We start from the raw sequence: 26,680 nt of genomic DNA, 5'->3' as shown, positions 1-26,680 counted from the left end.
AACCAGCTTTCTCTCTGTAGGGTATGAGGAGAGCACTGTAGGTGGCAGAGCGGACACACACATCTGCAGTGTGGTGGTGCCACTGTTGTGCGCTGAGCACTGTCTCACTGGTGTTTGTGCTCAGGAACAGGAAACGATGGTTTTAATTCAGTCTCTCAGCCCCCGTGCCAGCCCGTTATCAGGGGGCAAAACATGGAGTGTTCTTGGGTGGACGTTTACTGACATCTGCAGGTGTGATCACTTTGATTCACTTTGGCTAACTTGTGGAACAGACCACTGAAGGTGCTCACTGTGAGTACTTCATCTCATGGACTGTTGACTGCATCTTGCTGAGCAGTGCCCAGAGTTGGCGGTTGCTTAGGGAAGGAGCATCTCCCTGTGGACGTGAGACGGTGAGACGCAGGTAGCGCACGCCTGTAGCTTCCTGGTGGAAGCATCGCTTCCCACACAGGCATTTGCTTGTAGCAAGATCCGGTAGAAGTGAATGCCACGTTTAGGGAAGGTGCCGCTGTCTCTCCTGGTCACCTTGCGTTGAGGGCAAATGGATGTCACCCTCCGTGATGGCCAGGACACTCCTGAATGTTTAAAAGATGTCTCAAGTAACTGATGAGTTTGGCTGCGTTTGTTAGGGAAAGGAAAGACCTGACTTTTCACAGCATATCACTAGTGGGGCAATTATTTGCATCTATCAGAATAGGAGATTTCTCAAGACAGGCAAGAAAATGATTCTCCTGTCATATCAGAGGGTTTGTGTGCACTTAAATTGTGTGAAGAGTAGGGCTTGCAGTGCGTTTTGGAAGCACAGTTGCACGGAATGACCATCAAATAGACGCATGTGTTTCTCTCTCCCTCTGTTGTTTCTTCAGCTGTGTGTGTCTTACCCCCTTTCTCTGTGTGAAGGGTTTAGAAGGGAGGAGAGATGGGGGTCCCGTGTACGTGGCCAGATACCTGCACCAGGTTGTGCTCTGGGTGCACAGGGAGCAGCGACCCCTCGTCCACAGGATGTTCGGGCTTGTGTAGAGGATGGCGGGGGCGGATTCTTCTGGGAAGTTTTTAGTTTTCATCAGCACAGTACATCTTCGTTTGTTTGTTTGTTTGTTTATTTATTTATTTATTTATTTTAACTAGGAAAACGAACACTTGAAAAAGTTCCAGGTGACGTGGGAGCTGCATAATAAACATCTGTTTGAAAACCTGGTCTTTTCAGAGCCACTTCTCCAGAGCAACTTGCCGGCACTGGTGTCACAGATCAGGTATCTGGTCTTAATCTGCATGTGTCTCTGTGAGGTGACAGCATGGGCCTTTTCCCTGTGGTGTAGCATGTGTACATCTGAACACCACTGCAGTGTGCAGGTTCTTGCCCAAAAAGTCGCAGGGCTTAGGGAAAAATACAGTTTGGACAGAGACTCAAAACCCTGCGAGCAATACAATTAAACTTTAGAATAACAAACTCCGCAACAATGCCTCTAAGATTTAGCACCGCAAAGTGATGGATCACTAAATTCTACACTGTAACCAATTTTACCGTATATGTTAACTAACTAGAATTTGAATAAAAACTTGGGGCAAAAAAAGATTTAACACCAGAAATTCCTTGTAAATAAGGACAAGGACATAGGATTTTACTTTGACAAGACTCAGGCTTGGCCCGGTGGCTGTGACGTAGTCCGTACTGTGGCACTCAGGTGTGCAGGGGGAATGGGGAGAGGGTGTGGGGGGTGAGAGGAGGGCTCCAGCATGGACCCGACAATGCCAAGGGGCTCCTGGGCACTGAGGGCAGGGATTTGTGTCTCTCAGATGCTCCCTCCGTGCCTTTGTTCAGGGCTTGGGTTCTTCTTACTGGTGTAGAGTATCTGTGGGGCTTCCTCACGTGTGCCAGGATGGGTGTGCCAAGTGCAGTATGCAGGGCATTTGCCCTGGTTGATGCGGCTGGGGGTGTGTGTGTGTGTGTTCCCACGTGGCTGTGCTCAGTTGGGAGGAGCCTCTTTGGGTCTGCATTCCTGTGTGCTGCCTCGCCAGGTGCATGCTTCCTGGGTTCTGCAGCGTGGTGATTTTGTTCTATGGACTTAACCACATGTGACCAGACTCCTACACTCTAGACGCTTAATAGCAGCATGGACCACGGTCACCTTTATTTAAATGTCCATGCTGAAATTTATTTAGACCAGATTGACAAAGAAGGGAATTTTTTTTTTAATGTTGGTTTATATTTGAGAGAGACAGAGACAGAGAGAGACAGTGTGTGAGCGGGGAAGGGGCAGAGAGAGGTGGAGACAGAATCTAAAGCAGGTTCCAGGCTCTGAGCTGTCAGCACAGCTTGGACCCACGATTCACGAGGTCATGACCTGAGCCAAAGTCGGAGGCTTAACCGACTAAGCCTCCCAAGAGCCCCAAAGGGAAATTATTTTTTAAGTAAATAAATTATTATCGTAGTTGACTTACGTAGCACTTTTTTCTTCTCTTGAAACCCATTTATCAACCTAGTTTTCATTTCCTATATTCCTAAATTCTATCTGAGGGATCATAACTGTTCTCACTTAACACTCACCTCTAGAGAAAGAAGAACTCTAAAAGCAGTTGGATAAAGGTAATGGGGGCAGAGAGATCAGAACAAAGTGTTGTGTGGGTGTGGCCTATGCTCTGCTTGGCTCCTGACCCCTGCCGACATCCCCTTCCCCTTCCCCACAGCCTCTTCTCCGCCCACCCTTTCCCTCTGTGTCCACTCTGCAAGCATCTGGCACATTCCGTGGTGGGGGCATGGATCCCTGAGTGTCCTAACTTTGACCCCCCCACAGAAGAAAGAGAGGAAAATACTCAAAATTGTGAGTTTGAAATGCAAAACATGGTTTTGTCCCTAGTCACGACATTGAGATCCACCAAAAGCACTTTTTATGAAAAGACATGAGTTTTGGGAAGGGGGAGGGTTCTTACAGCAAGATTCCAGGACCTTGTACTTTCTTGTTCTGGTGAGCCAGTCAGTTTGATGGGCTTATCATCAAACTGGGGCTGAGTGAGCAGTACCTGAAACGTGTCCCAAAACTGTGCCTTAGTTCCAGATGTCTTACTCATTGCACATGATGGTAAGACTCCAGAGACTGGCAGTGTTTTAGTCTTGAATGCTAATTCTGGGGTCAGGCTGAAGTATTGCTCATGGGAGCAGGGTGGGAGCCAGGGAAATAGAGATGGGGACCGAGCTGGGGAGGAGGCAAGAGAGCATTCCCCAGGAGGACTGGTGATGCCCAAAGCTCTTCTGTGCTCCCTGGCAGACTCCCTTTTCAGACCCAAGAATAATTCAGGTTTGAGCTTCTGGCGTATAGATACCCATTTAACGATGTGTACCAGTTTTGGGATGAGTTGTATACAAATGCTATCCCCTAAAGTAATGACCACGGCTGTGGCATGTAAAATCTGTAGTTGCGAGTGTTTTAATTGACACTGGGCTCTGGGCCTGTGTTTAACTTTATTATAAAGTAAAACATAGATAGACAAAACTACACAAAGCAAATGTATAGCGAAATGAATTGTTGGCAGGTGAGCATCCCATGGCCACCCGTGAGCACAGCCCCCAGGAAGTCAGTACCTCTGTGTGGCCCGTCCAGACACAGGGTCCTCTCCCTGAGCTGCCGCTGAACTGGCTTCCGTGGTAGTCCTGCTCTTTTTTTTTTTTTTCTTCTCGTATTACTCAGGTGTGTGTTGCCATCGTCTTGCCTAGTTTTTTGTTTGATGTATCTTTTGTATTTTGGTTTTTTTCAAACACGAATTATTTAAGCGAGGCTGACCTCATGTAAAGGAACCAACTAAGTTCAAGAAAGTTATTTCTCTCCTTTTTTTTTTTTTTTGAACAGCTTTGCTGAGATACAATTTACATGCCATACAATTCACTCATTTAAAGTATACAGTTCAATGGCTGTTGGTATATTACATCGTCAGCTATTAAAAATTGTGGTAAAGTATGTACAGCATAAGACTTGCCATTTTAGCCACATTTAAGTGGACAATTCATTTGGATTAATTACATTCACAGTATTGGGCAACCATCACCAGTATCTATTTCCAGAACTTTTTCATCACCCCGGAGACTCCATCATGGTTAACTAACAATTCCCCACCCCTTCTTTTCCCCATGTCTTTGGTAATTCTTTAACCTCCCGGTCCCCACCCCACCCATCCTGTCCCTTGTAATTTATCTGTTGAAGAACCTGAGCCCTTGACCCTTCAGAGATGCCCAGAGTGTGGACCCCTCAGCCTGCGTGCTCACAGGGCACCGCACAGGCTTTCTGTCTGTGCTGCCGGAGAGCTGGTGCTGGATCCAGGAGCTTCATCAGACCTGTTTCCTTCCCTGTAGCAAGACCAGGAGCCTCACTGTCTGCTTATTTGTTGTTATGGGTATTAGCAGCGATTGCCCAACTGGATTTTATTTTAAATATATAATATTAATTGTTTGGGAAATGTTTAATTAGGTTTGTGAATAAACTTACCAAAAGTGACTTCATTTCGTTCTCCTTATCACTTATTTTTTCACATGCATGGTATTTGTAACCGAGGTTACCGTGAGTATCTTTCCATGGTGTTATCATGCATTTACAAAGTGAATATTTAGATAGTGACCCGTGTGTTCAGCCACTGATGCCATGCGCCGTGAGGACATTCTTCGTTTTCTCTCTGGATTCCAGTCCAGCTCTGCTTGAATGTAAGCCCTGTGCCTACACATTGTGCTCCGATTACCCCACCAAAGATGTCCCGGGACCCCTGACTGCTTTGCTCTCCATTGGCTCAAAATGGAACCTGTATCATGGTATAGGAGGAGAGCAGTTCTCACTTCTGGTAGAAGGGGGAAGAAAAATGTGTGCCGGGCAGATACCGGTCTCCCTTAACATCCCCGTTTTCCAAGTGGTACAAGAGAGGCAGGATGACGTTACATAGAAGATGGGCTTTGCGTGAAGCATGGGAATCTGTGATGAGAAAGGCTGCGGAAGCAGGAATGGGAGAGAAAGCGGCTGGCTGCTCTGGGACTGATGAACAGCCAGCCAGAGGGCTGTGTTCTCAGGCCCCGGGCCCACCCAGTCACTGTGCAGAGCCCAGAGCAGCCTCAGAATCTTGGTCTTTTAGAAGAGTGTTGTTTGGTTTTGTTTTTTTGTTTTTTTGTTTTTTTTGAGCTCTTCTTTGAGCTTCTCCTTGATTCCAGATTCTGTTCTGGGTGCCTCACAGCAGCCTGGTGCAGTGCTTAGCGGTGTCCCACTTGTCACATCGGGAGAGGAGGTGACGGAAGCAAAACTCCCGTCTCTGGCCTGGAGCCTTTGGACCCCTTTCCTTTGCTGAGATGCCTCTCTCCCTAGGCTGGGGACCACAACACACGACACGTGCAACGAGGACACGTACAGCACCCTGCTGCAACGGTACCAGCGCTCCGAGGAGGAGTTGCGCAGGGTGGCTGAGGAGTGGCTGGAGTGCCAGCAGAGGATCGACGCCTATGTCGATGAGCAGGTGAGTGCGTGCTGCCAGGAGATGTTGTGGGCCAGGCACGTGTGCCAGGGTGACCAGGGACGGGGAGGTGCAGGTGCGGTGACAGGGAATGGGGAGGTAGGTGCAGGTTGGGGGATTCTGGCCACTGACTTTCCAAAGGGAGCAGAGATTCTGCGGTGCCACGGTGGTCTTCATTCAGTTGTGCCTGAGGGTGGCAGCAGCTGTTAATCAGGTCACTGTTGGCCTGGCTACACCCACCGTCACCTGCATGGGCTGCCACCTGGTTCAGTGTCCCCTCAAGAGTCTATGAGGCCCTTGGGAGCTCCTGAGCCTTGTAATTTCAGGAACCACTTCCTGAAAGCTCTGCCATTCAGAGCCCATTCTCGGTCTCTCACCATCTAGAAAAGGAGCGCAGACAGAACATAGTTGATTGTACTTGGCAGGTGCTGACAGGGACGGAGGAGGACCAAGAAGGCAGGGCCCTCCTCTTGGAGATGGGGCCTGAGGGCAGGTGCAACTGGTCAGCAGGAGCCTCTTAGGAGGCCAGAGTGTGGGACTTCCAGAGGGCACCCCAGCCTGCCTGCCCGCCTTTCTAAAACTGCAGGAGGGTGGATAGAGGAGGAGGAATTCAAAACCGCCCTTTCCAAGATAACAGGATGTAAGGAGTGATAGGGGAGCACTGACAGAGCTTTGTTTTACTTTTGAGACTCTGGGATTTGGATCTGCCCTACTGCAGACCCCGTGGATGCTTTCTCTTTCCATGTTATAGGTAGGATGAATATAAATGCAGTTCTGGTTTTAGAAATTCTTTCTTCATTTCTCCAGTTAAACTGTGACTAAACACATAAATGCCTCAGGACGACTCTTCGAAAAAAGGAAAGACTGAGACTTTGCAGAAATGGAGAAAACCTTTGGGAATAGTAATTTTCTTACGGATCTGTCCCTGAAATTAAATGTCTATTTAGGAATGTAATGTATAGTATCATCACTGCTATTCTGATGAAAATGGGGTGTATGTAAAAACAACAATATGGTTATTTTCTCTAGGAAGGAAAGTACAGTCTTACTTTAAAAAGTAAACCTGAAATTAAATTTATTTCTTTAAAAGTCATGTTCTGGGGCACCTGGGTGACTCAGTTGGTTAAGTATTGCAGTTCACAAGTTCGAGTCCCGTGTCAGGTTCTATGTTGACAGCACAGAGCGTGCTTGGGATTCTCTCTCCCTCTCTCTCTGCCCCTCCCCTGCTCTCACTTGTGCTGTCTCTCTCTCTCTCTCTCTCAAAAATAAATAAACATTAAAAAATAAAAAAAATAAATAAAAGTACATGTTCTCACAGCTCTAAATGCTTACAGTAAAAAGTAGGAAAGATCTTAAATCAGCAACCTAACTTGGCAACTTAAGGATCTAGGGAAAAAAGACAAACTAAACCCAAAGCTGGCAGAAGGAGAGAAACAATAAAGATTACAGCAGATAAAATACAGAATAGAAGAAACAGTGAAACCAGACGTTTGTTCTTTAAGATCATCAAAGTTGTCAAATCTTTAGCTATATAGACTAAGAAAAAAAAGAGAGAAGACTCAATTACTAAAATCAGAAACGAAGTGGGAACATTATTACTGATTCTACAGAAATAAGAAGAATGGTAAAAGAGTACTGTGAACAGTATCAGAACAGAACACCAACAAATCAGATCCCTTTAGATGAAACGGACAAATTCCTGGAAACACAGAACCTGCTGAGACTAAGTCACAGGGACACAGGAAGTCTGAATAGACCTACAGCTGGTATGGAGACTGAATCACTAATCAAAAATCTCCCAGCAGAGGAAAGCCCAGGACCTGTCGGCTTTGCAGGTGAATTCTGTCAAATATTTAAAGAAGAATTAACATCAGTCCTTCCAAAAAATTGAAGAGGAGAGAAGCTCGCCAACTCATCCTGTGAGGCTAGCATTACCCTGATACTAAAGCCCCACAGACACTGTAAAAACAACAAAACTACAGGCCAGCATCCCTTAAGAACATTGGAGCAAAATTCTCAACAAAACAAGCAAACAGAATTCATAAATATATTGAAAGAACTTTACACCATGACCAAGTGGGACTTATTCTTGGAATGGAAGGAGGGTCAATATGTGAAAATTGATCAGTGTAATAGACTACATCAACAGAGTGGAGGGGGTAAAAAAAAAAAAAAAAAATGGTAGTCTCAGTCGATGCACAAAAATCATTTGACAGTATTTAACCCTTTTTCATGATAAAACACTTAACAAACTAGGGACAGAAGGGAACTACCTCCACATAAGAAAGCCATGTGTGAAAATCCCTGGGAACCATCATACTCAGTGGTGAAAGACTGAAAGCATTTCCTCTAAGATGAGGAATAAAGCAAGGTTGCTTGGTTTCTCTGCTTCTATTCAACATGATACTAGAAGTTCCGGTCAGAGCAATTAGGCAAGAAAAATAAAAGGCATCCAAATTGGGATGGGAGAAGGTAAATTATCTCTGTGGATGATATGATCTTATGTGTAGAAAATCCTAAAGACTGTAAAAAAAAAAATACTAGAACTAATAAATGAATTCAGCAAAGCATCAAGAACAAAGTCAGTGCACAAAAAGTTATATTTCTGTACGTTAACAAATAATCTGCAAAGGAAATTATAAAAAATCCCATTACAACACTATCAAAATGAGTAAAATACTTATAAATTAATTCACTCAAGGAGGTGGAAGGTTTATACAGTGAAAACCATTAAACTTTCTGAAAGAAATTAACAAAGACATAAAGGGAAGTACATGCCATGTTCGTTGGAAGACTTAATGTTAAAATGTCTGTATTAGCTAAAGTGGTCTGCACACTCCGTGCTATCCCTGTCAAAATCGTAAAGTTGTTTTTGTAGAAATAGAAAAATACATCTTGTGGCACCTAGGTGGCTTAGTCAGTTGAGTGTCTGTCTTTCAGCTCAGGTCATGATCTTGCGGTTCATGAGTTTGAGCCCCACATTGGGCTCGCAGCTGTCAGTACAGAGCCTGGTTGGGATTCTCTGTCCCCCTCTCTCTCTGCATCCCTCCCTCACAAAAATAAACATTAAGAAAAAAGAAAAACCCATCTTAAAATTCATATGCAATCTCAGGAGACCCAGAGTATCCAGAACAATCTTGAAAAAGAACAACAAAACTGGAGGACTCACACTTTGTGATTTCAAAACTTACCCATACGCAGAAGAATGACATTGGAACCTTACCTCACACCATATGCAAAAATTAACTCGGTAGATCAAGGACCTAAATGGAAGACCAAAAATATGAATGAAAATAGGACTCCAAGTGAAATTCAGCAGACACAAAAGAATAAATATGGTAGAACTCCACTCATATGAGGTCTCTACCATAGATTCTTAGGGACAGAAAGTGTAATTCATGGGGACCAGAGCCGGGGAAGTGGGGAGGGGGGGGCAGGGGAGAACGGGGAGTTATTACTAATGGGGACAGAGTGTCATTTGAGGAGGATGAGAAAGTTCTGGGAATGGATGGTAGGGATGTTTGTACGATGATGTGAATGTACTTAATACCACTGAACTGTACACTTAAAAGTGGTTAAGATGGCAAATTTTATGTGTATTTTACCACAATAAGAAAAAGGGAAAAAAGGTATTTTCCCTTTTTTTCCCCACAAAGAAAAGACATCCTCTTTACTAAAGCAACCAAAAATTTATTTTCACTCACCTATCAAGAAACCATGATGCCATTAATACAAATTAGGGAAACTGAGTAATTTTAGCATCTGGAAGGTACCAGTCTTTCTAGAACCCTTGGAATGGACATCAGTCACTTCTAATCGAGTAGTAGTTTAGGAATTATGTAGTAATTTCAAGGTTTCAAAAACATCTGTAAAATAATTGAGTATTCACAAGTAAGCATGGACGTGGGAGACGGCTGACAGCTTTAAATCACTTGTTTTTGCTTGCTTTTTAAAACGTATCCTTTATTTGTTATTTGACACATACATAAGCCTGCAGGTACCCAAATGTTCGGAAAAGTTAATCACAGAGGATGTGAGGAGAGGGTCAAAAGAGTAGTTCTATTGAGTGTGTGCCGAGTTCTGTACTAAAATACAGAAATTACTACCTTTCCTAATGTGTAGCTCCTTTAAAATCGTCTTTAAATGTGCAATAGTGATAGCTACTTGTGAGAAAAAGGTTTTTCCTAAAAACAGCAGACGTATGTCACGTAAAGGGAGGACTGGCACCGATATTGAATCTTCCCACTTAATAAGATGGTATATATTCTCTTTTTAGGGTTTTTTTTTTTTGTTTTTTTTTGTTTTTTTTTTTTATTGTATTCTGTGTTATGATTTTACCGTTTGTTTCCTACCAAGTTTATACCTGGGGGCTTCAGGTGTTGGGGCCGCACTGTCACGCTGTTGGCACTCCACCCAACGCCCTTACTCTCCAGGAGTTTCTGAGTTGGCTGCCTCGAATTTTCTAGGAGACCATGACCCCTACAATAATGTTTTGTCTTACCCTCTCTGGCACTTGAACTGGTTTGTTTGGCTTCGGTTAAAGCCTTCGGCACAGCACGAATGCGTACTGCTGTCGGCCACTGCTGTTGGCGCTGTGCTCTGCTCTGGCTTCCCGTTAGGTCACGTGCTTGCCTCGCTTACTGATGATAGTTCTTGGCAAATTAAGGAAGGCTCCCTTTTCTAGCTTATTAAAGTTACGATTTTTGTAAAAAGCAGAAATAGATACTGAATTTGATTGTATGGTTTTTTTCTTTTATGTATTTTTCTATATGAAGTGAGAGATTAGGTTTCCTAATTTTGAGACATGTTTGCATCCCTCGAATTAACGTCTTACTAGATTATGGTGTATTCTCTGTTAACCCATAACTAGATGTAAGTAGCTGATACTAGGATGTTGGTGTCTGTATTCTGAGGTATCATTGACTCTTTGTCTTTGAGGCCTTCTCTGTTTTGCATAAAGGTTATGCTAGTCTCGTAGAATGAATTGAGAAACTTTCCATGATGTTTTTAGCAGCATCCAGTTAAAAAAAACTTGTTTTTCCATAAAGGATTTGAGGGAATACACCCTAAGACCTGGGGCATGATTTGTTTTGCAGGGAGGAGGAGCGAGGATTATAGACCTCATGCTGCCTTTTCAGTTTACATTTTACTTTGTCATCTGTTCTGGGGTTTTTGCTTCATGAGTCAGCTCCACAAATTGATGTTCGCCTAGGAAGTTGTCTGCATCGTTTAGACAAGGGATTACAAGCTTGTGCTCAGAGGGGAGGCTGTGGGAGAGCTGCTGCCCACGCCCCGCCCCCCCGGCCTGCCTCCCTGGCACACTTGGCATGGAGAGCACCATCTGTACCAAAGGAAACACCACACCCTCGGCCAGGAGGGCGGCAAAGTGCAGGTGCCTCAGAGCTGCGAAGACGTCCAGAGAAGTCTGGCCCTTAGGTGGAATCTCAAGAGCTTTCTAATGTTGACTCAGCTTTTTAAATTTTTTTTTTTTTTCAACGTTTATTTATTTTTGGGACAGAGAGAGACAGAGCATGAATGGGGGAGGGGCAGAGAGAGAGGGAGACACAGAATCGGAAACAGGCTCCAGGCTCCGAGCCATCAGCCCAGAGCCTGACGCGGGGCTCGAACTCACGGACCGCGAGATCGTGACCTGGCTGAAGTCGGCCGCTTAACCGACTGCGCCACCCAGGCGCCCCTGACTCAGCTTTTTAAAAAGCACTGTGCAGGCACAGCGGAACAGCCCGTGAGCCACCTGCTCACAGCTTTTCTTTGGATGTGAACGTCTACCTTGTACAGTTATTTCCTCCCGGCCCCCCCCCCCCCCCCCGCCTGTGTCTGCCCTTTCTCAGGCCCACTTTAACTGTGGGGCCTTTTCTTCCCTTGGTCAGCCTGGGAGGGAATTTGGAGAACAGTGTTCCCGTGTTTATTGATCACATTTGCTTCTTCATTTTCCTGATAATTTCTGCTTTTACCTTTAATTTCTTCCTGCCTTATGGGTTTGTTTCTCATTTTTATTTTGTTCCTTTGGCTTGTTAGGTTGAACACATACTTTTCAGTCTTTTGTTCTGTTTCGTTCTCTCAGAAATGCATCTAAACCGGTACATTTTCTTCTACATGTTGGGCACATCTTACATAATCAGATTTGTGGGGCTTTCATTGTCAGTTATTTCTGTGGACTGTACTTTCAACTTTGATTTCTTCTCTTATGGTTTAAATGATTAAAAATGTTTTTTCCAAAAGCATGAATTTATTTTTTGAAATTACTTTTGTTTTGTTTTGGAGGGTTTATTGGTAGTATTTTCTTGTCTATGGGATTAAATATGTTGGCCCCCCCCCCCCCCGCTTTTCTTTGTTCTGATAATTTGGAAGATACAAATCCCACATCTATGTTTTTAGTGGTTATTCTTAAGTTTTTAATAATTAGAAGAATACATTTAGATAAACATCAAGACTTCATTGTTTCATAGCCTCCCCCCGCCCACTAAAACTGTACCTTTGAGCCCATTCTTTATTCCCTGTCCCCCTCAATTGGGCTTCTTTTCGAATTGTGGTAAAATACACGTAACATAAAATCTACAGTTTTAACCACTGTGAAGTGTCCATTTCAGTGGCAGTAAGTACATTCCCATGGTTGTGAGCGTCCCCAGCCTCTGCCTGTAGAACGTCTCCACCTTCCCTGAAGGACACCCTGTCCCATTGCACAACAGCCCTCCCTTCCCCCCACCCCTCCCAGCCCCTGGTGCCCCCGTCTACCTTCTGTTCTGTGGATGTGACTCCTCCAGGGGCCTCGTGTGAGTGCAGTTGTACCAAATTCGCCCCTTTGTGACACCGGTGTCCTGTCCGCAGGCTCGTCACAGGCAGGCTGGGTCATCTCCATTTCTGGATCTCTGGTTCAGGCAGGGCACATAACAAGAGGCTTTCGGTAAAGGATGAATGTTCACTACTGCAGTGACAGATTCAGCTCTGACATCTTAATTTCTTTTTTTAATGTGAGTTCCTCCGTGTTTCCCACGTAAGAAGGGCACGTGAAAGAGGTGGAGCCTCTGTAGGTGGTTTGTCACGTGCACCAGATCTGAGATCTCCCCTCGCGGACGCCTGGGTGACTCTTGCTGGTACTGAGGTTTTTTGTTTGCATCTCCTTACTAGATGACCATGAAAACCAAACAGCGCATGCTGACAGAGGACTGGGAGCTTTTCAAACAAAGGCGATTCATTGAGGAGCAGGTAAGGCTGTGGGGAGGCTGCACGCCAGAGCAGGAATGCAGCTCGGGAAACCCCCCCATTTCAAGGCCGCACTGCCCTGCCTGCTCCTGAGATAGTGTTGTTAATCCTAGATAAACTAATTTTCCTTATCTGTTTCCGCATCCTCTGTATTCCTCAAGGAAAAGCTCGTTTATCAAGTGACCCCCTCTAGCCCTGCGCTCTCTAGGCAGGTGGTGGGGTCACAGAGTGGGACTGGGCCCACCCCCCTCAGGCCGTTTCCCGGCCTCCCACACGCCCGGGCCATACGTTCAGTGTGGCTGCTGACGGTGCTGCTCGCTCCCTGCCTCCCTGCTTCCCCACAGGCTCTTCCCTGCCCCCCTGCACCCTCTGAGGCTTGCCAGCGGTGGGGGGGGGGGGGGGCTGTCATGATGTCCTCGGGGCACTCGACTCTGGAAGCCTGCTCCCCTTGATTTTCACCCACATGCTGGCGTCTGCTGCTTTTCTCCAGCCGGCTCTTCTCCCCTGGCCCTCTTCAGACGTTGGTGCCCCCTGTCCTCACCCCTGTGGTCTCCTCTGGGCCCCACGGGTAGAGGGCACCATGCTCCGCGTGCTCTCCCGCCCCCGGCCCCCCCTACCCTTCCTGTATGGATTCTGTCCTATCAAATGGCCCTTCCAGCCTCACCCCTTCCATTGCCAGAGCTGGTCCACAGGCTTCTCTGAAATCCAGATGCTTGCCTAGTTGACTGGAAGTTTGGGTGCCACTTTCCACGTAGCTCCTGGCTCCACCCCCTTCAGTTGCTGGTCCTTGTCCCTGCAGTGGGCATCCTCCCCAGCTGGCCTTGCTCCCACCTGCCAGCTGCCAGCACGTGTCACAAGTGCCACTCGTGCTACAGCTCCGTGTGTGCAGGCCTGTGTGCCTCCAGGCTACACTGTTGGGCCCGGTGCTCTCCTCCCAGTCTGCCAAGACCCCTTTCCTGCTCAGCCCAGGGTCAGTAGGCCTTCTAGAGGTGTTTCATTGGATGCTTAGCTCAGTGCTCTGCCTCTGACCCAGAGACTTTTTTTGTTTTTTTTTTTTTTGGCCTCTGATGAAGTTAGCAGCGAACCGCCTCCCCTGTGAATCACCCCCGCCCCACACACACCGGCCGTGCTGAGCTGCTTTTCTGTTTCCGTTTCCGTGGCCTCCTGCACAGATCTGGGCTGGAGCACCTCCCACCTCATGGTTTCCTCTTTCAGGGTCTGAACTCCTTGGGGGCCACAGTTTAGTTCTGAGCTCCTGGTCCCTAGTGAGTCCCGAGCACACAGCCATTTGGGGTCAAGGCTGGTGTCTGCTAGTGAGGCACCAGCGGGGGGTGTTCCTGCTCCCTGGCCTTTGTGCAGCTCTAGCCAAGGGCTGCTGCACATTTCAGGTCTGCCCCTTTCCCCCCACCCCTTCGTGGCTCTTTCCTATTCTGGGAAGCTGTGGCCGCTGGCTTCTAGATGGGTGTGATACATATTACCATGATTACTGAAAACTCGGACCACCCGATTGGGGAATCTGCCTTGCAGAGTTAACCTCTCATTTGATGATTCCCTCCAGCTAACCAGCAAGAAAGCAGTTGCTGGTGAGAACAATTTCACGGACGCCATGAGGCACATGTTGTCCTCCCGGCTGAGCATGCCCGACTGCCCCAACTGCAACTACAGGAGAAGGTGAGCCTGTGCTGTCGTGTGGGCACAGAGGGCCCGTGGGACCCACGGCCTCAGCAGAGGCGCTGACCCTGACAGAGTGTGGTCTGACCTTCTCTCCTGGCTCTCTGGGTAACTGTCCTTCATTCCCACTCAGATGTGCTTGTGATGACTGCAGCCTCTCGCACATCCTCACTTGTGGTGTCATGGACCCCCCCGTCACTGGCGACATCCACAGTCACCAGCTGCCCCTCCAAGTGGATTCTGCTCCCGACTATCTCTCTGAGATGCGCCCACCTAGCGTGTCCTCAGCAAGCTCAGGGTCAGGTTCCAGCTCTCCCATTACAATTCAGCAACATCCCAGACTCATCCTCACAGACAATGGCTCTGCACCAACTTTGTAAGTTGTGACTTTGTAATAAGATTTCAGAAATTTACGTAACCCAATAATGAGAAGTATGGACAGTGTTGTCTGCAGAAGTATGGATATCATTATAGTGCTTTTCCAGAAAAAGGATCCTTCATTTTTTAAGCAACTTTTAAAATATGAAATCAGTAAATCCAAACTTTGACACTATTTCATTACCTGAAAAAAAAAATACGGTAAATTAATAAATGCCAGTAAAGAAAAACCATGTTGGTATGCAGGGAAGTGTCTCTTCAGTTCTGGCTTCACGTTTCCTCATTTTATTTGAGGGTGATCAGCCCGAAGCTCATTCCGCCTCATTGTCCGTTCAGCATTCATGCTTATTCCATGTCTTGCCAAAAACCCAGATGATCACTTTAGCAAGCGATTGAAAGGTTCTGTTTTCCGTGTTCCCACATTATCTACAAGTACATTTTGTATGAGCGAGGTGGCTGTGCCACTATCGCCAATTCACACTGTAGGTGAGTGGTCCCACGTTTGTTCGGAGTGGTGACCCTGTCATTTGTTGAGGCTTTCCACCCTGACTTCTGGACGGGTTGCACATGGATGCGTGTTTTTATTTTATTTAGGTACATTTAGGTTTGTATTTCGCTTATCGTAGAGCATAGGGGTGTCAGGAGCCCCGTGCAGGTGACGGACATCAGCCCCGGTACCCAGTAGTAGAGATTGTTGCCCCAACTGCGGGCTGTTCAGCGCTTCTCAGATTTCTCACTTCTTCCATCTGGATTTCTCACGACGACTCTGAGGCTTTCCTTTGGAGTCTTCCAGTCCTCAGTATGCATCTGGTCTCAAACACAAAATAATTCTAAAGGGATTGGTCTGAATGCCATGACTCTGTTGAGCTCGAACTGCTTTCTAGTCCTGGACACCCTGTGCTCTCTGGGAGTCTGTGAAGGAGGGTCGAGAGTTTCCCAGCCAGCTGTTTACCAGCCTCTAAAAAACGTATCGGCAGGAAACACATACAGCCTAATAAAAATGTGTGTCAGAAGAGCCTATCCCTGCTCACATGTCACAGCTGCCAGCGTCAGGTGTGAGCTCCTGTGCCTTGTCACGTGGTGGAGGAAGTGGGCTGTGGGCACCTTTCTCCTCAGGCTGGGATTGTCCATGGCCGTTCCGGGCCTCTGGTCCTTCAGCAGCCTGGGGCTAATGTCTGCCAAATACGATTTACCGTGACCTGAAGCCCTCCAGCGTTGCCTTTGGTACGTGTTGTCTCTTTCTTGGTGTCATCGCGAAGGCGCTTAAATAGAGTCGTGCAGTTTTAGTCTCTGTTCAGCAGTGCCCTCCAGTTTTGGTGGGCTCTAGGGCCAGTGCAGCCCGCCTTCATTACATCGAGCAGACGATTTAATCACTTCATCTCTGAACCTCGGTTTCCTCATCTGTGGGTCATGGTGGTTATAACATCTCAGGAGCAGCTGAGTGTCGACCAAGGCAAAATGTCCCGTCACCTCAGGCACCACAGGCCCTCGGGAAGCCTGCACAGCCCGCACCTGGTGGGTGCTGTGTGCTTCCCTTGGTGAGTGTGCTGTAGTATGTTGACTCTGTTTCTAAAAATGGGAAAGACATTTGAGTTGAGCAATTCTGGACGCTCTTCTGAAGCTAAAAGGTCGCTAGTTCTTAGGACTTTTCCTTCTGGAGGTTGTTGTATGCTGAGGCAGAAGGTGGACTCAGAGGCATGCTCACATAGACTATGGGGTGACCACGTGTGGTCACATCACACCTTGGACAATTTGCACTGCAGTGGGAGCTCCGTGCCCACTCTTTCCACACACCAGAAAAGCGTATGTTTGAAGTGGCCTTCGTTGGCTACAGTCTTGAAATTTGCTTATAATTTTTAGTAAGTATTTCATTTGCCCATTGTTTAGATGTCTTGCTAAAGCTGATATTTACTTAAGATCATGACTGACTTGTCCAGAGCTGGCCTTATAGTGAAAAACTTTCAGTGTTTTGTCAGCTAAGTGCCTTAAAGTTTTGTTCACCTGGCTACGTCTGAAATTTTGGCAGTCCTTTGTAGTCCTTTAATTTTAGTAAAAAAATTGTGTCTGCTTGGAAATGGCAGAGAACGGCTGTAGACCAAGGCACTTCAAGTCGAGTGGAAATGCAGTGATTAATCTGATTACATTTCTATGATTTTTCCAACATTTTTCTACTTTTGGAGTTTTGTTTTCCATTCTTCTAAATTAGTCCCAATGGTAATTGTTCAGGCATTTTTCTCTTTGTGTTCAGGTTACTGAGAGATAGTAGGAAGTGTGTGGCGCTCAGTGTAACACTCTTGTGAACAAGAATAGTGTCCGTGAAGGAGACGTCTGCGCTTTGTGGGTGGTTCACTCACTGTCCCTCCGGGTAAATGGCCTCGTGGTGACCATCTCTGCCTGTCTCAGTTGTAGTGATGACGAAGACGTTGCACCGTTGTCAGCTAAGTTTGCTGATATTTATCCATTGAGTAACTACGACGATACGGAGGTGGTGGCCAACATGAATGGAATCCACAGCGAATTGAATGGTGGCGGGGAAAACATGGCTCTGAAAGATGAGGTATGGGTACAACTTCTTCCTGGTGACAATAAGTGGCAGAAAATGGTGATCTGGCATCTTATTTTTTTATATTCTTGCGTTTTGAAAAGTATAAATGATAAAGGTTGTTTTTAAAGTCCCCTCAGGTAAGCAGTACCAGTAGTAGCTCTTCAGAGGCTGACGACGAAGAGGCAGATGGCGAAAGCAGTGGGGAGCCGCCAGGAGCCCCAAAGCAAGACGTGGCTCTAGGCAATGGGAGCCCCAGGAAAGAGGAAAGTAAAGTGGACAGTCCACCCCCATCTTACCCAACTCAGCAGGTACGATTTTATCTTTCTGAACTTTGTGTTTTGCCACGGGTATCTTTCTCTGTGTGTATTTCCTAAACATGAGAATTATTGCATGCAAAATTGTGTTGTTTTGAATAACTTCTGAAGATGAGCACTGGAGAGGATCAGAGCATGCTTTTAAAAATAAATCAACGTGACTCCTGAGCCCCATTTTGATCTTGTTCCTCTTGCTTGAGTCTAATCGACTCTTGCTTGAGTCAAAATGACCGAGTCAAATCGGTCTTGATTTTGTAACTCTCCAGAGTAGCTCCAGATATTTGGGTATCATAGAGGGTTTTTTCTATAAAGAAGCAAGGGGAGAGTTTGTATTTTTGTTTTTTAAATGTTTATTGTTAGAGAGAGAGAGAGAGAGAGAGAGAGAGAGAGAGAGAGAGAGCGCACGCGTGCACACACGTGCACACACGTGCACGCGAGTGGGGGAGGGGCAGGGAGGCAGCAGATCCCAAGCAGGCTCAGTGTTAACAGCAGAGAGCCTGACATGGGGCTCGAACTCACGAACCCACGGCCTGTGAGATCATGACCTGTGCCAAAGTTGGATGCTTAACTGACTGAACCACCCAGTGAGACTTTTTTAAACAAGTAAAATAGTGGAATGTTAAAATTTCAGAAATGGTTGATTTTGTAAGGGAGGTTTTCTTTCTGGTGGATATCTGGTTTCTTAACTGAAGGTAATACCTCATGAGACAACTGTCTTTTCTTAGAGACTCAGTTTTATAAATAGGTTATCACGTAGTTTTTTTTTTTTTTTTTTAATTTTTTTTTTTCAACGTTTTTTTATTTATTTTTGGGACAGAGAGGGACAGAGCATGAACGGGGGAGGGGCAGAGAGAGAGGGAGACACAGAATCGGAAACAGGCTCCAGGCTCTGAGCCATCAGCCCAGAGCCCGACGCGGGGCTCGAACTCACGGACCGCGAGATCGTGACCTGGCTGAAGTCGGACGCTTAACCGACTGCGCCACCCAGGCGCCCCCACGTAGTTTTTAAATGAAAGGAAGACCAGGTAAAAGTCAAGATGCTTAGTTAATTAACTTACTTAATAGGCAGTGTAGATCCACGGTTCAGGCAAGGAAGGTGACATGGTGAAAAGGTGTTACATTGAGAAGTCCTGCCCCCTTGTCCTTCACCATCTGCCCTGGCCAGCACCTACCCACCCCCAGTTTTAGTCCCAGTAGATAACCAGTCTTACTCGTTGTCGTGTGTCTTCCCAGTGTTTGTTTATGCAAATGCTCATGTTTCTTCTTCCCCTTTCAAATGAAAAGGCTTATGTGCACAGGCAGTTCCCTGACCAACCCTCCCTGTACAGAGTGCACTTTGTTCTCTTCTGCTGCCCTCTGTGTTCCAGCAGGTGGATGTACCATGGTTTTGTTTTTCTTTTTAGTCCCCTGCTGCTGGGCACCTGTGTTTGCTTCCCTCTTTTTCCCCTATATACTGTTCAGGGAGCGTCCTTACGCATCTTTCATACATAAGTAGGTCTATCCCCAGGATTGGTCACCAGCAGTGGCTTTTCTGGGTCCGAGTGTGATGGCTGCCCTGCCCCCCCAAAGAGGCTGCTATCATACAGCTTTGGGGTGCTGCCAGTCTGATAAGAATTGGTAATCCCTTCAAGTTTCAGTCTCCATTTTATTGTTTATGGGTAAAGCTGAGCATTCTTTTATATATATCGATGGGCCATTTGTTTCCTTTTCCAGCTTATTGAGTTATAGGAATTAGAAGAATTCTTTATGTGTTGCCCCTCCTTTATAATTACGTGATCTGAAAACATTTTCTCTTGGTCTGTGGCATGTCTGTTAGTTTTTAATGGTATTTTTTGAAAATCAAAAGTTTTTAATTTTGCTGAATTCTAATTCATCAACTCTTTCTTTTATGCATCATACTTTTGATGTCCCATCCAAGAAAACTTTGCCTAATACAAAACTCTGTTTTCTTCTAGACGATTTGTAATTTTAGCTCTTACTCAGGTCTGGTTCATTTGACCCAGTTTTTACTTATGGTGTGAGAGTAGGGTTTAAATTCATCTTTTTGCACATGTGGATATCCAGATTGTCCCAGCACCATTTGTTGAAAAGACCATCTCTTTTCCTGTTGAATTGCAGTGGCCATTTGCTGAAAATCATTTGACTATAAATACAAGTGTTTATTGTCTGCACTCTGTATTCTGTGTTTATTTGACCTCTGGGTCCTTTCCCATAGTGTATTTGACCTATGCTTTATATAGTAAGTTTGGAAATAAGGTAGGATCTGCTCTCCAGCTTGGTGAGGCCTTATTGAAAACTGTTTAGGCTGTTCAGAATCCTTTATGTTTCCATGTAAGTTTTAGAATCAGCTTGTTCTACAAAAAAGCTTTCCTGAATTTTGATAGAGATTGAGTTGAATTCTTGAATGTTTGGTAGAATTCACCTGGGCAGAATCCTCTGGGCCTAGTCTTTTATCTGTGGGATAATAGAGATCAATTTGGGGAAAATATAGCCCTAACAAAATTGGAATCTGTCAGCCTATGAATGCACTATACCTTTCCATTTGTTTAAATCATTGTTGATTTCTTTCAGCAGTTAAAATTTCTAGTAAGTAGGTCTTGAACTTCCTAAATTTATTCTTAAGTATTAGATGGTTTTGATTCTGCAGTAAATGGTATTTTCTAATTTCAGTTTTCAATTGATTGTTGGCAATATGTAGAAATACAGTTGATTTTTATATATTCATCTTATATTCTGTAGCTTAAACTCATTTATTCTTTTGTTGTTTTTCCTTTTTTTTTTTTTTTTTTTGGTAGATCCCTTTGGATTTTCTACATGCAAGATTATGTTGTTTGTGAATAAAGACAGTTTTACTTTTTCCTCAATCTGTATGCTTTTAATGTCTTACTCTCGCCTTCCTGAGCTAGCTAGCGCCTCCAGTCCAGCTCTGCGGGGAAGCATTGCAAGCGTATGTCTTTGCCTTGGTCCCAGGCCTGGAGGGAAGTACTCAGTCTGTTACTAGTGTGATGCTACCTGCACAGTGTCTAGGGATGACCTTACCAAGTGGAGGACATGAATCCTGTCAACTCCCAGTTTCCTGAGAGTTTTATCATGAACATGTATCTGGTTTTCCACATGCCTTTTCTGCATCTATTGAGATGTTCCTGTGGTTTTCATCCTTCATTCTGTTACTGTAGTGTATTGCATCAAGTGATTTTTGGATATTAAACCAACCTTGTATTCCTAGGATAAATCCCACTTGGTGTGGTATATAATTTTTTTTTTTTGTTTGTTGCTGGATTGGTTTCCTAATCTTTTACATCCATGTTAATGAAAGATACTATTTTATGGTCATCTCTCCTTGTGACATCTTTGTCTGACTTTGATAATATTAGCCTTAAGGAATTAGTTGGGAAGTGTTTATTCTGCCTACAATTTCTGAAGCAATTTGTCTAAAATTCGGATTTCTTAAATATGTGATAAAATTTACCAGTGAAATCCCCTGGGCCTGGTCTTTTTTTTTGTGGGAAGACTTACAATTACTCATTCGGGTTTTGTTTATTAATAGGTTTACTCAGATTTTCTATTTCCTCTTGAGTTAATTTAAAAAATTTGTGTCTTTTTAGGAATTCATCCATTTCACCTAATTTGATGGCATAAGGTTGTTTCTGGTATTCACTTATAAATTCTTTTAATTCTACAGGGTCTGGAGTGATGTTAATCCCTGGTTTTGGTAATTTTGTTTTCTTACAAATTTTGTTTGCTAGAGGTCTATCAATTTTTGTAAATAACCAATTTTAGGTTTTGTTAATTTTCTCTGTTTTTCTCTTAATTTCATTTATTTGTATTCTGATCTTCACTACTTCTGCTGCAGTCTTTGGGTTCGGTTTGTTTTTCCCTTTCTAACTTGTGAAGTCTAAGCTTAGATTACTGATTTTAGAACTTGAAAACTTATTGAGACCTGTTTTATGGCCTAACATGTGGTCTCTCCTAGATGATGCCCCATGTACACTTGAAAATAATTTGTGTTCCGCTCTTGTGGAGTGTCCTACAAATGAAAGTTTGGTCAAACTGATACCATTATTCAAGTCTTTTGTATCCTTACTGGTTTTCTGTCTTGTTCTAAAAATTGCTGACAGATGTACCGAAGTCTTCAAGTATAACTGCGGGATCGTCTGTTCCCTTCTCAAATCTGCCAGATTTTGATTCATGCATTTGGGACAGTGTTGTTGAAGGTGTATACATGTATTATTGTTACATCTTCCTGGTATATTGACTCTTTTGTCATTATGAGATGATTCTCCACTAGCATTTCTTCTCTTAAAGACCATCTCATGTGACATGAAGAGTCATTCCAGCTGTCTTAGAATTACTCTGTGTGCACGTTATATATTTTTTCATGTCTTAGAATGTAAGATTTGTCTTTGAATCTTTTAGTTGGGTCTTATATTTGCATCTTGTCCATCGATCCTGCCTTTGGTCTGGAGTGCTTTGTTTATGGTTAATGTCATGATTGGTGCTGTGAACAGCTGCCATTTGCTGTCTGTTTCTCTAGGTCTCATATGTTTTGTTCCTCTGTTCCTCTTTTGTATCAGACAAAAATTTTAGTATTCCATTTTAATTCTGCTATTGATTCTTTGTTTTTGTTTTTGGGGGGTTTTTTTAGTTAATTTTTAAGGGCTGTTGGCAACGGGAAGTGCCCCAGGCAAGAGGGCTAGACTCCCACTGCTCTTACCTGACGTTCTAGTAGATTGGCATGAATAAATGCTTCTCAATTTGCTTTTTCCCTTTGGTTGACTTTCAGATCCTCAGATGGTTGCTTTGACAATTGTGTTCAGTTTTACCTTGTTTCGAGGGAGAGAAGCCACCGACTGCCTCTCTTCCCTCAGCTGAGTCCTGTCTCTGGTGCCTTCACAGAATCTCCATGTAACCACGCCTTAGCAGTGCGAGCCCTGTGGAGTCCAGTACCAGTGCTCTGTCGTCCCTGGCCCCAGCCCCCCTCTGTACTCTGCCACCCTTGCCAGTCCCCTTGTCCCTTCGCGGACAGGCACGGGAGCACACTGGTGCGGGTGCCACCTCAGCAGACGCCCGGCTGGGGAGTGAGGTGTGCATCTCTTCTCTCCTCAGGTTTCCTGCATCCTGGGCTCATGGGGTCCCCTCTGTACTTTACAAGGAGGGCCCTGGGTGACTTGAGGTCTCAGATGAGCCCTGCCATCTTTGTTTTGGCTGTGTAGCTGCTCAGCAGAATGTGACTTTTCAATTTGTCCCTTCTTTGTTTCGCTAAATAACTGGGTACTTTTTTTTTTTTTTTTCTTTCCTTTCAGGCTGAACAAACTCCAAACACTTGTGAATGTCATGTTTGTAAACAAGAAGCCTCTGGACTGACAGCATCAGCAATGACAGCTGGCGCCCTTCCTCCCGGCCATCAGTTCATGAGCCCAGAGAAGCCCACACACCCTGCTCTGCATCTTTACCCCCACATCCACGGACATGTGCCTTTGCACGCAGTCCCACACCTGCCCCGCCCTCTCATCCACCCCACCTTGTATACAGCGCCCCCCTTCACACACAGTAAGGTAAGTCAAGGCAGAGAGGGCCTGAAGCTCCCCTGTCACTAAGGTCTTTGCAAGAAGTGCATAGTTTAACAGACAAAAGTCATAAATTGTCAACTTGTATAGGACCATGTCTACTCCTGATGGGAGGTCTGCAAATGTCTCCTTTTATCGTAATCTCTTAAGCTCTCAGAATTTTGAATGTTCACGGTTGTAAGAACAATCACAAAAGTCATGATGTATTCCTTCAGAATTAACTAGAATGTAAAGAGTTTCCCAGGTGATGTTGGCATAACGAGTTATCCTTGGGTGCCTGCACAGATACCTCTTCTCACCAAGACATAGTTCGGTTCTTTACTTACGGCGCCCTGGGCCCTGGCTCTTTTTCCTAACATTGTATGGGTAAAATACTGAGTACGCATGAGTCTTCTGACCCTAGCGGGGCTCTCCAGTATCTGAAATGATTATGCTCTCTATGTGCAAAAATTAAGGACTTGTCGAAATACACAGACTTAAGGAGGAATCCTGAGCGCACTACAGGAAGAAGTCCCAGCGTCAGGTGGTTGTTGAGGGGTGGCTGGCGGGCACATGGGAAAGGGCATCCCAGAAACTGGCTGTGCTGCAGGCTTGTTCAGAGAAAGAGTGGGCATCTAGAAGAAGTTCGATTTTCATGTATTTCTTCTCAGAGAACACCATGCTTCTATTTGAGTAGCTTAGGCTTTGCAGAGAAATTCTTAGGTTGGTTTCATTCTTTGTACCTTAGATAGCTTTGCCTCCTTAGCTATTTTGAACTTAGCTTTATTGACTCTTCTGAATTCTGATTTTTGGTTTCCTTTTCTATCAGTTATTCTGGTTCAAGATGAGTTTTAATCAAAAATAAAATTTTCCCCAAACTACAGACTTATGATTTAAAACCGTGATTCTTAACTGGGAGAAGGGAGGAGAACGCAGGGTGGAAGGGGCTTTTTCAAACCGCACACACATTTTCTCCCTGCAAGGGCGTCTGCCATGAAGTGGGGTGTGTGTAGCCCACCAGTGGGCTTTGTTTTCTGGGGAGGGGCACGGGTAGGAGAGTGACAACCACTGATTCAGAGTAAAGTAGAATCAGTTTGTTACGTTTTGTTGTGATAAGTAACTGGTAACTACCCAGGTTTATGCTTAAATTTTGTTCGATTGGATATCTCTCAGTTTGACATTGAATGATGGCTTTATTAGTAAAATGATTTGAAATAGCATTTTCAGGTGTATATTCAAAGCCAGCCTGTTTTCACAGTCTCCTAGTCTACATAGCCTCTTTCTCTCTGGTTGAATATATGAGGTGGGGAAGCTATCCACTCTGTTTTTCCCTGGATAGAACTGCTGTCTAGTCCCTAGGAACCACCCCTAGAAATAGAGTGCAGTGAAGGTGATTATTCCCCAGAGGCTGCTGGGACACTCCAGTTAAAAATGGGTATTTTTCCCCCTAACTTTTGGCCTTTTCTCACAGCATTATAAGTAGTCCCTAAAATGGTAAAAGAGAAGAAAAATATTTGGGGGGAGCATCATCTGTATATAAAATCTATTTATCTAATACCTTTTCAATTTTAATCTAGTAAATAGACGGGATGAAGGATTCATAGGTAGAAGGGCAAATACAGAGAACGAGCTGTTAAGCTTCATTTCAGTCACTGTGCTATGAATGTCAAGACTGTTCAGTGATGCATGTAAAATACATTAACTGGATGCCATTTTTATTTAGAAAAATGAGATGCATTTGGCAAAATACTTCAATTGTAGCTGATAAAAAGACGTTTGTTTCTCTAACAAGCTAGCATTGTCACTTACAAGGTCTTCCAAAATTGGTTTGTATTACTTGAGTTAGTTTGACTTCAGCGAATACTGTGAATACACGTGTAGCTAATGCATAACGTGTTCACAACCCCATAGGAGTTGGTAGAAGCCCCTTCTAGAGAATTCACACACTTGTTCAGTTACATCAGAGCAAGCGTGTTCAGAGGATGTCCCCGTGTCATTGGGAGGCAGAGGTAGGCAGAGGTGGGCACTGAACGTGGAGGAGGGCGGCTGTGCTCATGGAGCTCTTCTGCTTCCCTGTTTGTGTTCGTGGGGCCGTTAGGGATCTTTACTCTGGTAAAGTGGCATCCGTCACCATTAAGCCTTCGTGTCATTATAGTTGTAATTCTTTTAATTCATACTGTGGCCATTGTGGGTAAATATTTAGTACCTAAAACGCTTGGGATGAGTAGTGTAGAAAGTTTATTTGTTTGAACTTAGGAAAACTTGAAGATTGTTTCTGGTTTTCAAATGTCTTTGTACCAGTGATACATGTATCTTATATGCTGAGATCGAAGTCATTTCAAAGTTAAATGTAGTTGCAGGAGGAAAAGGCAGTAAGGAAATTCTAGACAAAAATTAAAACTATATGACAGGGAGTTTCATTTGCAAATATTTGCGGATTTCGCAGCCTTCTTTTTGGTACTGATTTCTGCTTTAATTCCCTTGTGGTCTGAGAGCAGACATCGTATGACTTTTACTCTCTCGAATTTGTCGAAGTGTGCTTTGTGGCCCAGAATGTGGGCTGTCTTGGTGAGTATGGCCTTGAGAATTTGCATATTCTGCAGTTGGTGGATGAAGTCGTCTACAGACATCCGCTAGGTGCCGTTGACTGATGGTGCTGTTGAGTTCAGCGATGTCCTTCCTGACCTGCTGCTGGATCTGCCCGCTCCTGACAGAGGGGTGGGTGTCAGAGCCTCCTGACTACGGGCGGGTTCTCCTCTTCCTCCTGCAGTCCTGTCGGTTTTTGTCTTGCGTAGCTGGGCACTGTGTTGTTAGGTGCTCACATGTTCAGGATTGTTACGTGTTCTGGGGGGATTAGCCCTTCTGTATCATTATGTACTGCCCTACTTTATCCCTGAGAATCTTCCTTGCTCTGAGGGCTGACCTGTCTGAAATTAACACAGCTCCTCCAGTTTTTCATTTACATTAGCAGGGCGTCTCTTTCTCCATTTCTTTACTTCTAACTTAAAGCGGTCTTTGTACTTCCAGTAGGTTTCTTGCAGACACACGTAGATGGGTCTTGTTTTTTAATATACTCTGAATACAGTTTCTGTCATTTCATTGGTATATTTAGACTAGCCACGTTTCAAGTGATTTTTGGTGTTTTGGGTTAAGAGTAACCATTTTCCGGTTCTCTGTTCATTACCAGAGGCTTCTTTTTTGCCTTCTCCACTTTTAATTTTTTGATTCTAGTTTAGCTCTTCTCTTTAGCATACCGATGATACTTTTTTTAAAAATTGGCAGTTGTGTTAGAATATACATTTTACCTCATCTAAGTCCTCCTTCAAAGAACTGCTCTGCTTCGTGTTAATATAGGTACCTTTTCATAGAGTGTTTGTTCCCAGCCCTTCCCTCCCATCCCTTGTGACAGTGCTGTATTGTTTTCACTTATCTGTTTATTAATCACCCAGTGCATTGTTACTGCTAATGCTTAATTAAGCAAAGTTATCTTTTAGATCAATGAATGATGCAAAATAAGTTTATCT

General features: G+C 44.7%; 1 protein-coding gene and 1 long non-coding RNA gene across 10 annotated transcripts in view; one reads left to right on the top strand and one right to left on the bottom strand.

Annotated features, from left to right (window-relative positions):
- The window catches only part of FAM193A (family with sequence similarity 193 member A), a 170,901-nt gene that overhangs the window by 110,178 nt on the left and 34,043 nt on the right, over positions 1-26,680 (top strand). For all 9 annotated transcript variants that reach the window (XR_005794673.1, XR_005794670.1, XR_005794671.1 and 6 more), the window contains 8 exons: positions 1,129-1,253; positions 5,337-5,484; positions 12,628-12,705; positions 14,261-14,373; positions 14,507-14,749; positions 17,155-17,308; positions 17,425-17,604; positions 22,914-23,165. Coding sequence is in view for 5 of the 9 variants with exons in the window: in XM_040489365.1 (XP_040345299.1) it covers positions 1,129-1,253; positions 5,337-5,484; positions 12,628-12,705; positions 14,261-14,373; positions 14,507-14,749; positions 17,155-17,308; positions 17,425-17,604; positions 22,914-23,165 (1,293 nt within the window). In the remaining 4 variants the exon portion in view is untranslated. The remainder of the gene's footprint in view (positions 1-1,128; positions 1,254-5,336; positions 5,485-12,627; positions 12,706-14,260; positions 14,374-14,506; positions 14,750-17,154; positions 17,309-17,424; positions 17,605-22,913; positions 23,166-26,680) is intronic.
- Positions 5,491-12,483, bottom strand: LOC121039312 (uncharacterized). The gene is made up of 3 exons (XR_005794692.1): positions 12,235-12,483; positions 8,705-8,744; positions 5,491-5,861 (listed from the first exon to the last, which is right to left on the bottom strand). It is a non-coding gene; the product is annotated as an uncharacterized LOC121039312 (long non-coding RNA).

The sequence above is a fragment of the Herpailurus yagouaroundi genome, unplaced genomic scaffold, assembly GCF_014898765.1.
Source record: "Herpailurus yagouaroundi ecotype Mexico unplaced genomic scaffold, PumYag 28, whole genome shotgun sequence".
Lineage (NCBI taxonomy): Eukaryota > Metazoa > Chordata > Mammalia > Carnivora > Felidae > Herpailurus > Herpailurus yagouaroundi.
Note: the sequence above shows the minus strand (reverse complement) of the source record. Positions and strands in the feature narration are given on the sequence as shown.